Below are 11,088 nucleotides of genomic sequence, written 5' to 3' on the forward strand. Positions count from 1 at the left end.
GCCCCCCCCCCCCCCCCATCACAGTGTGCCATCTACAGGTCCCCTCCCCCCCATCACAGTGTGCCATCTACAGGTCCCCTCCCCCCCATCACAGTGTGCCATCTACAGGTCCCCCCCCCCCCCTCATATCACGCAGCCCTAGTCTGGATGACCTACAGGAGGTATGGCTCACCAGCAAAACCCTATAAATACTTGCCGCCGATCTAAAACTTCCCAGGGAGGGTCCGCAGTTGTCTGCTGGGGTCCTTCGTGCGGTAGTTTCCGGCGGTGGAGACGCTAGGAGGTCTGAAGGGTCCAGGGGCTCTTTGGACCTCTTGCAGCAGATCCGTGAGCTCCTCCAGATAAGGGATTGATGCCACGGTAGGGTTCTATCATGAATGCCAGATTGTGAGAACATTTGGAGATTTTGGCATCTGAAGTTTTTCTGGTCCTCCAATGGATCTTGGATCACTTGGTGGGGAGCATGCTGGGTGAGTTCCCCACTACGCGTTGCCTGAAGATTCAACAGTGCAGGTAGCGTGCCTTGGAAGGGCCTCTCCTGGGCAATTTTTGGTGAGGCAGGAAGAAATATCTGTCTCAGAATATAATCTGCACCAAAGGAATTGGTGTTCAGCAATCCTCTTCAGTTTGATCGTTCTGCGTCAAGTACTTCTCTTAGATGTTTTGTTTAATCTGTTTTATATGATTTATAACACTTGATGAGAAACCCATATAAGATTTATTTTATAAGATTATCCTGGGTTTAACGTATAATGTTGAAATTCTTAGGTTAGGATGGTTATTCCCATTTTTATTTTATTTTTTCTGGGTTTTGTTTGGACCTCTTGTTAGCCTTTGGGATCTTCATAGCTTAAGATTACTTCTCAAGCACGTCCATTCCGAGGGGTGTTTTTTATCTCTGATATTCGATCTCTCTATGGTGCTGTCATGGGTGAAGAGAAAAATCATAATTACTTACCGGTAATTGGATTTTCCAGAACCCATGACAGCACCCCTCCAATTCCCTCCCTGGTGCTTATGGTTCATGAGAATTGTTTGAGTCTTTAAAGTGAAAAGGAAGAATGAGGTTATAGGAATTCTATTTTGTACGGCTCCTACTGATCTACTCTGGAATCAACACTGAGGGAGGAAGTGGGTGTTCCCTTTTTGATTTTGCTCTGGGGCTTCCTGTCCAGTTGTGGGGGTGGATCCATCTCTCTATGGTGCTGTTATGGGTTCTGGAAAATTCAATTACCAGTAAGTGTAATTATCATTTTTGTTAACAGACCTGCACTGCCGCTGGACGGGTTACAGGAAAGCAGATGCTCTGAGCCAATATTTTCTCATATTCCAGAATTTCAGATTGCACATGTGATTAAGGTAAAGAAAACACATTCTGTGCACAGAACCAAAAATCATTTTTTTTATTTTTTATTTATTTTTATTTATTTATTATGCCAGTAGCCTGCATACCTTTAAGAATTCAGAGAGAAATGCAAGGCCCTACGATATTGCATAGACCAGGGATCAGCAACCTTCAGCACTCGGCTGCTTTGAAACTACAATTCCCAGCATGCAAACTTACATAGCTGGTTTTGTAATTCCCAAGGAAGTAAAAGAAGGATTCTGGGAGTTTTAATTTCAGAACAGCTGGAGTGCCGGAGGTTGCTGATCCCTTGGATAGACACTAAGGCCTTGTGCACGTGGCCGTTCAGTGCATTGGAGACCGCAATTTGCGGTCCCCAATGCACGGGCAACATCCACGCAGCGGCCAGGATGGATCGAGACCCATTCAACTTGATCCGTCCGCACCGGAAAAAAAAATAGAACATGTTCTATTTTTTTGCAGTGCGGAGGCACGGACAGAAACGCCACAGAAGCACTCCGTAGTGGTTCCGTGCTTCCGTTCCCATAGTAATTTGCATTTGTGCTGGATCCGCTTGATGCGAACATGGTCTAGCAAACAGATGGATTTTCATTTGAAAAACTAATTTTTCCCTGTAAAATCTGCTGGTCTCTGGGTTTGTGATGAACTTCAGCTGCTATCTGAAAAGTGGTTACATTTGAGAAACACCCCCCTTATTAAAGGGAGCTTTGTCAGCATTTTTGACCCTGACCGATAACTGGTGGCACTAGGTAGGGGCTATGGTGAGCTGGGTAAACATACCTTTAAAGTGGTTGTCCAAGTTATATTTATTGATTACCTATCCTCAGGATCCCCCCGCGGATCAGCTGTTTGAAGAGGAGGCGTGCACGCCGTGCCAGCACTGACTCCTGTTCATTGTTTACCTGCTCACCGTTGCATCTGCAGCGGTGAGCAGGTTTAATTACACCCAAGCCGTCCCATTAATTTCAATGATACTGATCGCTGTATAGGAATATTGAAATGAATGGGACGGCTTGGGTGTAATAACACCTGCTCACCGCAGATGCAACGGCTAGAAGGTAAACTGTGAAGAGGAGGCAGCGCTGGCATGGCGTGCGCCTCCTCTTCAAACAGCTGATCGGCGGGGGTGTAGGACCCCTGCCGATCTGATATTGGTGACCTATCCTGAGGATAGATTCATCAATAAATATAACTTGGACAACCCCTTTTAATGGTTGTTTTATTATCAGATGGATTTAGAAAAAGAACTTTTGTTCCTGCAGGTGCTCTCCTGGAAGTCCCCCGAAGGTGATCCTTCACTGTGCTCTCTGCAGCGAGTTCCCCTCTCTCCGAGACCGAATCCAACTGGGAGATTGCTCAGCAGAGGGGAAGGGTTGTGAAGCCACTCGCTGCAGAGAGCATTTCTTAGTGAGAGGACCACCTTTGTGGTATTTCAGGGAGCGTCGCCTGGTGGAATAAAAGTGCATTTTCTCAGTTCTGCTTTTAATGAAAGGTGTGTTCACCCAGCTCGCCCCAGCCCCTGCCTAGCAAAGTCGAGCTGGTCAAAGCTGCTGCTCCCTTAATTGATAAAATGTTTGTATGCGGAAAAAACTATTACTCCTACGTCCATATCTGTCTGCTTGTTTTGGCATATAAAAAAAACTCTTCCAACAGTGAATGTAGCGGTAATACAAGTTTCCAGATTCTTTTTTTGTTTGATCATACAGCTCTTAAAAAAAACCCAGTTTAAACAGAGAAATAAATAAGTGGAATATCTCCACAAACTCTAGCGAAATGCTAGAAGGGACAAGTGGAAATGTATCTAATGTCTGTGCTTTTCCAGTTTTTAGGGTTTTGCTCGGCAATCTGCAGAGAGAGCTTCTGTGACCTGGAAATCCTTGCACTTATAGTTTTGCTCTTAAAACTGCACTTAGAAAAGGACTTAAAGGACTTTCCCACAATGGACTTGCACTGCCTTATTGAAGCCCTGCTTCAAAATATTAAGTCCTGGGACAAAGTGGTAAGTTAAGCTGAAAGATGAGATGTTTGAATCGTGCAAATTCTATTATTTTAAACATATATATTTTCTTTTTTATAAGATGCCAGAAATGTTTTACGCAATAAGTGAACTTTCCAGTCACCATCATAACTGCATCAAACTGTTGCAGCTCATTCCGACTACAGAGAATCGTGGAAGGTAATGTCAGTACCCGGTATACCACCTGCAGCTGATATGTATGTTATCTTAGTATTACATTGAGTTGTAGTATAATTTATTGCTGATTCAGCGTTATCTTCAGTTTTTTCTTTTCTCCCTCCCCTTCCTTTTATAGACAGTTACGAAAACACCTCAGCCTAATTTACTTGTGTAATATTCTGGAAGGGAACTGCACAGGTGTTCCACTAGACTATGATTCTCAGGTAACTTTCCACACTTCTGTTTTTGTCTTGGCCCACAGTGTTAGGGCATCTACAATCTTCTGCCAGTTATTCCATGTAGACCACAGTATTCTTCCTACCAAAGAACTACAAAACTCAACAGAACACGGATTAGCTGCAGAGTGAACAGGGAGCCTAAGGACTAGTTTACACTCCAGTGATTTCCATCAGTGATCGTGAGCCAAAACCAGAACTGGATCCTACACATAGATGAGGTATAATGGAAAGATTTGCACCTATTCTATGTTTTTGACCAGCACCTAGTTTTGGCGCACAATCGCTGATGAAAAACACTGCCTAAATCACTGAAGTGTGAACTGGGACGAATGGTGAATTTACACACTGCTTATTTGCAGTGGACTTTCAGTGCAGATTCTGCACTGAAAATCCTGCACTGAAAATCCCCAGCAATTTACAGTGCAAAGCATATGGTTGTATATGGATTTTGCTCTAGTTTGGATCTTTTTGTTGACTTTAAGGTGTTGTCTTGCTTCAGCAAATGGCATTTATCTTGTAGACAGTTAATGCACTTACTAATGTATTGTTTGTCCATATTGCTTCCTTTGCTGGCTTGATTAACTTTTCTATCACATTATACATTGCTCGTTTCCAGCAGCGGTGGTCATGCTTGCACACTATAGTAAAAGGCACTGGCTTCTCTCGCGGCTGGGATATAGTGTGCAAGCACGACCACCACTGCTGGATTGCAGGATGGTCATAACCCCTGGATAGGAGTAATGTATAATGCGATACGAATCCAGCCAGCAAAGGAGACAATATGGACAATCACAAGACCTTATTAAGTGCCTTGTATTAACTTTCTCTACATGATAAATGCCATTTGCTGATGTGACAAAACCCATGGGAACACTGCCTGTAATGCAGCATGGATCTTAAGCTGCTCTGTACACTTTAATAGGCCATCACTTGAAAATTTAAAGAGGACTTTACACTGTTTAGGAGATGTGATATTGCAATTTTTTTTTTCTAAAGATACACTGCTCCATTGGGCTTTCTTTTTCAATAGCTGTGACGCAGTCCACTGTGATTGGACAGCTGTATGATTAGCATACAGGGCGTTAAAAGAGAACGGGGGCACAGCGCCGCAATGGAGCGATATCCCATCTCCTAAACATGCCCTACAGTGCCAGGTATTAATATTGTAATCTCAGAACCGTTGAAAGGTCCTCTTTAAAGGGAACCTGTCACCGGGATTTTGTGTATAGAGCTGAGGACATGGGCTGCTAGATGGCCGCTAGCACATCCGGAATATCCAGTCCCCATAGCTCTGTGTGCTTTTATTGTGTAAAAAAAACAGATTTGATACATATGCAAATTACCATAAGAGTCATATCTTACTTGTGTGACCAGAGAAGAGTCATATTTTCAAGCTCTGACTCATCTCAGGTTAATTTGCATATGTATCAAATCAGTTTTTATGCACAACAAAAGCACACAGAGCTATGGGGACTGGGTATTGCAGATGTGCTAGCAGTAATCTAGCAACCCATGTCCTCAGCTCTATACCCAAAATCCCGGTGACAGGTTCCCTTTAATACAAATGCACTTTTGCAGACCATTTTAGCCACGGTTGACGAAATGTGTTAAGCACTGAAGTCAGCCAGTTATTTGCCATTTTCCTCAGGCCCAGTGGCCCAAATTTACAAATGTATTTGCACATAAAACCTGTCTAAAAAAAAGTGCAATTTGAAGCAGCTCAGGTTTCTACACTTTTCTGACTTGCTTTACTGCATTTATCATCCAGCCTGAGCCCCTGTGATAAATCTGGTGCAGGTCTAGACCGCCAGTCTAAGCTTACACCTTCTACATCAGGCATCCTCAAACTGCGTCCCTCCAGCTGTTGTAAAACCAACTCCCACAATTCCCTGCTGTAGGCCGATACCTGTAGGCTGTGCGGGCATGCTGGGAGTTGTAGTTTTGCAACAGCTGGAGGGCCGCAGTTTGAGGATGCCTGTTCTACATGATTAGTAAATCGGGGGCCAGTGTGTGTGTGGTTCCCCCCCCCCCTCTTCTAAACAGACTCCCTGACTTGCCAGTTTACACTGCTGTGGTTCTAGTGGGTTTGCTCGTAAACAGTCCCACAGATGACTTATTTCAGACATTAATTCTCTCATATGTTTGGCCAGCTTAGTTGAAACTCCATTCCAGTTCTCATTTAACCTACTGTACAATTTGTTTACTTACAAGATGCTCCTTTTAAGTCGTTTGATGTCTCAAATGAGGCCGTCTTCGTTGGTGAAGAAAATGCAAAAACTTCCTGAAAATGAGTCCAAGACTACGCTTGATTTGGATCAAGAGGTAAATAGACTGTGAAGATCAAAAGTATCATCTTACTTAACAGTGCACTTGGCTTTTGCCAAATGTTTTATATATATTTTTTTTTTTACTTTTCACAATTTTTAGGCTCTTATTTAGTACAGTCCTTGTACTGAAAAAAAGTGACTTGAGAGTTTGGAGGTTTTTTGTTTTTTATTATTAAATGTTCTTTTTTTCCAGGCATACTATCTGACTTTCAGCCTTTTGCATCTTGTAAATGATGCCAGTAGCTCAGATATGCCACCTTCCAAACAGAGAGTAAGTAAAATACTGCATGTGTAGCTCATGATGTTCATGATAATAATTATTGATGTGTAGGTCATACTTTTTTGTTAAAAAAAAAAAAATTTCTGTGCAGAAATATCTGCAAAAACTATGCATTGAACTGGAGAAGTACATAAAAAGCGATATCCGGGAGGATGCAAGATATTTCTACCGAACAAAGGTACAGTGCTTCCATCCATACTGTTTACAATCTGAATTAACATTAATTGTCTTTGTAGAATTAGGGTTGTAATGTTTTATGCCTGTAGACATTCAGGAACTTGCATGTTTCATATGGAAGTGATTTCAAAAACACTAAAGCTAGCAATGACAGAAGTATACATGAAATAATTAGATGAGCACATTTCATGTTAAGAAATTTTGTTTGCTTTTACCACCAAAAGAAGCGCAGAATTGCGTTATGGATTCCGTTACCACGGACCAGAACGCAATTCTATGACTGAATGCATAACGGACATAACTTTAGAGGCTTTTCGTCATAATAGAAGTCTATGGCCTGCATAACGGATCTGTCCCGTTTCCATTATGCAGGAGAGGACTCGGGATCAGAAGAGGACTCCCCTGCATAACTGAAACGGGACGGATTCGTTATGCAACCCATAGACTTCTATTATCTTGTCGCTTTGAGCTCTAACTTTTTTAGTTTTTCAATCTATGAGGGCTTGATTTTTGCCGGACAAGTTTGGTGCCATTTTGGGGTACACATAACTTACTGATTAACTTTTATTAACTCTTAACCATTTAATAGTCCCATAAGGGGACTATAACGGGCGATACATATTATATTTTTTTTTATCACTTCTAAAATACAATGCATTATTCCTGTAGTGCTGCATTTTAATGTCAGTGCTATGCTGACATTGACCAGCAGGCTGCGCCATAGGGAGACCTATTCGGCCTATTGCAGCCTATTGGGAAATGCTGGAGGCCTGCAATGACATCAGCACCCTGCGCCTTACATGCTGCGGGCGCCATTGCCTGCAGCGTGTAAGGGATTAAGCAGCCCAAATTGGTGGTTTTGCTGCCCCTGGCTGTTAGAGCAGGAGTGTGGTTCATGTGAGAGCTGAGCCCCTGCCCTCTGCTGCACAGGAGACCCATGCAGCGCTTAAACTATGCTGCCATGAAAATGCGGCAGGCCAGCCTAAGGCTCCTTAGTGACCGCTGTAAAAAAGGTATATTGCTGGTCACTAAGGGGTTAATTGAAATAGTATACAAAATAAGGACCAATAAAAAGGGGAGATTTATGACTGCTTTCACATTTCTGCGTGTGACGGCCGCGTTTCTGCTCCTTCTGATGTGAACTCCCTGCATCATAGTGACCTACTGTCCTGCATTCATGACTACACAGTGGTGTAAAAGGGAAGAAGTGCTGGGATACTTTATCTTATTGAGCATTTTTCATGTTTAGTGTTCATTTACATATAGTGTGTGGGTTTTTTGTTTTTCTTTGTGTTCCTCAAAACAATGTCAGTACTTATTTATTCATTTACTTGTAGGTGAAGGATTTAGTTGCCAGAATACATGGTAGATGGCAGGAGCTGCTGCTTTATTCTCAGCCAAATCAGGTAAACTAGCCATTTTTCATATTACTGTCCCACCACCTGACAGATGATTAACCCTTTAAGTGATGGCTAATCTTCAGGATAGGCCATCTGGCTCTGATCAGCCATTCTGCAGTAGTTCCTGTGCTGGAATTACACATCTCCGTCTGTTGCGTAGTGGACGGAGCTGGTTACTGCAGCCCTGCTCCCAGTAACTTCAGTGGGGTCAGCGCAGCAGTAACCAGCTCCATCCAGTGCACAGAGCTTTGTAGTTCCTCCACCAGAGCTACTGCTGGTTAGCAGGTGTGGAGGGTGGCAGACCCCCTGTCCTGAGGCTAGGCCGTCACTTTTAAAGGAATGGACAACCCCTTTAGTTGTTCTTGTCTTGTTAGGGATCCCCTGTTACAAGCAGTAGTAATATCTTTACAGTATGTGGTTTATATATTGAGGTAGAGGTGTATCTTAGTAAATGAACATCATTAAGTCAGTGCTTGTGCAAGTTCTCACTTTAATTTCCAGTATAGGTCACTGTACTTATCATTGTTTCCGCTTTTATTTTTTAATTCAGGGAAAGCTTCGTGATTACTGGGAGCCTGTGGGTGATAGCTCAAGCCCCCAAAGCTCACAAGAAAATGCTGACTGTGCTCTTCAGGACTTTCCTTATGATGACAATTAGTGTCCACCCTCTCCCAAACAATTTTTACAGTCTGCTTTTCTGTATAGAAAATATACAAAATATGCCATTTTCTGCTGTTTCTTAGAAAAAACTGTTCAGTACTATTGGATAAAGTTCAAAGCTTGTTCAGGTTAAAGGGGTTCTAATACTGCCCATAATATTGCTGACCTGTTGTCGGGATAGGTCATCAATATTTGATTGGTGGGCTTCCAACACTCGGCACCCCCGCCGATCAGCTGTTTGAAGAGGCGGCGCTCCATGTGAGCACCGCTTCCTCTTTATTACACCGTACTTCGCCTCTGAAGTGCGGTGTAATACAAGTACCTGCTCCATTTAAGGGAATGGAACGGGTGCCTGTAGTTACACTACGCCACCGCTACAGAGACGAGACTGTGTGAAGACCAGGAAGGAGCGTACGCATGGACTCCTACCAATCATATATTGATGACCTAACCTGAGGATAAGTTATCAATATTATAGACCCCTTTAAGATTCCACATAATGGTAAATATGTGATTCACTGAAGAATGTAAGTAAAATAACGACATTTTGTGATAATGTTATAGCATGGGTTAAAAGTGTAATATTACTGAACACTTCCCAATATTAGTTAAAGTTGCGACAGAACAAATAGAAGATGAAAGCGGTTGTGTCATCTAGGATATGCCACCAGTATCTGACAGCAATCTCTAAAAACGGAGCCTGCAAAGTGAAGGAGAGCGGACTGCGCTTGTGTGGCCACCCTCCATTCATTTCTATAGGAGTGCCGAAAATAGCCGCTCGGTGCGGTCTGCTGTTTTCGGAAGTCCCATAGAAATTAATTAAAAGCACACCGCACAAGCTCGCCCACAGCTCCATTCACTTCTATGGGACTGACTGGAATAGCAGAGCCAGTGCTATTTTTCGACAGACCCATTGAAAGTGATGGAGGGTGGCCGTACATGTGCAGTCCTCTCTCCTTCACATTGTGGGCTCTGTTCTAGAGATAGGTGCGGGTCAGACATTGGTGGTGATATGCTGCCAATGTTTGAGACGACGCAACCCCTTCCGTACTAGGGGCATTGACTTGCACTTTAAATATTACAGCCTATACTGTAGGCAGAACTGTATATTTTTGTTTTGTTATATATTTTGTAAGAAAAATGTTGTGAAATGTTGTTCTTTGACTGTACAAAAGTGGCTTTTCATTTATAGCTGACAAGATATCCGCACACTTATATTCTCACACCCAATCTCTGGTATCTTCTCCAAAAGTCAGCAGCATAGATATGAACATTAACAGAGTTGGTACCCATCGGAGTGTCCTAATTTTAGCGGGAGAGCTTTCATTTATACAGTGATATACTGTAGATATTAGCCATGTTGGATAAAGCTGGCCATACACATTAGAGCTATTTCTGCCAAATCCGACAATTTCAATGGGTCCAGTTGAACATCTAACGTGTATGGGGCCCCCCGATTCTGACGACAGCAGATTTGTCAAAGGGAGATGAGGATTGGGCAACGACAATTTTAACGCACTCAATGCTTTTGTTCTTCTCATTTATTACCTACAGTATGCATGTGAGGAACAGAAGAGATAGCTGTAAATCAAATGAGCGTTATATCGCATGGCCAGCTTCAGACTGGATGAGAGTTCCTGTTTTATCTGTCATCCAAATGTCTGGTTTTAGGGAGTTTGCTATTAACCTGTCACTATGACTGACCTATACAATATGGTCATTGGTATGATATTTGAGAAATAAAGGACTTCCTAGTTCTGTGGCGTTCACAGGGCATCTAGCATTGGCTGAGAAGGTTGCTGTGATACGGTCTATGATGCAATTATTTTCTTTGAACACATTCTCACCTGCAAAGCAGAAAAACAAAGATAGTGCTTCATAGTCAGGATCAGCTTTGACATGAAAAGATTGGATAGAACACTGCATAGTGTGCTGTACGAGGAGGCCCAGCTCACAACCACTTGTGTAATGTCAGCTTCTGCATCTACCACAACATTAGTCACCGATGTACTGGACGGCTGGGTCATTTACTGCTGTTGCGTCCACAACATAGTCTTGAGAAGCAGTTCTTAAAGCACTTTTTTTACACTGTGCTTTCAACCAATGTGTTTCATGCTCAGACCAAGCTCTTTGTTAGGCTCAGCACAACAGAGATGGCAGCCTGTGGATGCAAAAATAAGACCCATGTCCATTGCTGTCATTTTCATAGTGTTTTAAGCCGATGAAGTGCCTGAGCACGAGACACACTTTCATTCAAGAAAGGACGTGACTAGAAGTTAACCTTTTTAAAAGTAACCTTTCATGTTGTAGATACTGTCTGTGGGCAGCATGTTATAGAGCAGGAGGAGCTGAGCAGATTGATGTATAGATTTGTGGGAAAAGGTTCAGTAAAACCTGACATTTATTATGTTCAGCTCTCCATTAGATTGCTAGAACATTACTACTTTAGAGTCAGACAACGCC

The 11,088-nt window shown here is 42.7% G+C and overlaps 1 protein-coding gene across 2 annotated transcripts in view; it reads left to right on the forward strand.

Moving 5' to 3' along the window:
- Positions 1-10,785, forward strand: part of SLF2 (SMC5-SMC6 complex localization factor 2) — a 46,523-nt gene extending 35,738 nt beyond the window's left edge. For both annotated transcript variants that reach the window (XM_044298169.1, XM_044298170.1), the window contains exons 11-19: positions 1,266-1,359; positions 3,189-3,365; positions 3,445-3,542; positions 3,679-3,766; positions 5,993-6,103; positions 6,302-6,379; positions 6,480-6,566; positions 7,903-7,971; positions 8,516-10,785. In XM_044298169.1, the coding sequence (XP_044154104.1) occupies positions 1,266-1,359; positions 3,189-3,365; positions 3,445-3,542; positions 3,679-3,766; positions 5,993-6,103; positions 6,302-6,379; positions 6,480-6,566; positions 7,903-7,971; positions 8,516-8,623 (910 nt within the window). In that variant the 3' untranslated portion in view covers positions 8,624-10,785. The remainder of the gene's footprint in view (positions 1-1,265; positions 1,360-3,188; positions 3,366-3,444; positions 3,543-3,678; positions 3,767-5,992; positions 6,104-6,301; positions 6,380-6,479; positions 6,567-7,902; positions 7,972-8,515) is intronic.
- The last annotated feature ends 303 nt before the right edge of the window (positions 10,786-11,088 follow it).

The sequence above is a fragment of the Bufo gargarizans genome, chromosome 6, assembly GCF_014858855.1.
Source record: "Bufo gargarizans isolate SCDJY-AF-19 chromosome 6, ASM1485885v1, whole genome shotgun sequence".
NCBI classification, from domain to species: domain Eukaryota; kingdom Metazoa; phylum Chordata; class Amphibia; order Anura; family Bufonidae; genus Bufo; species Bufo gargarizans.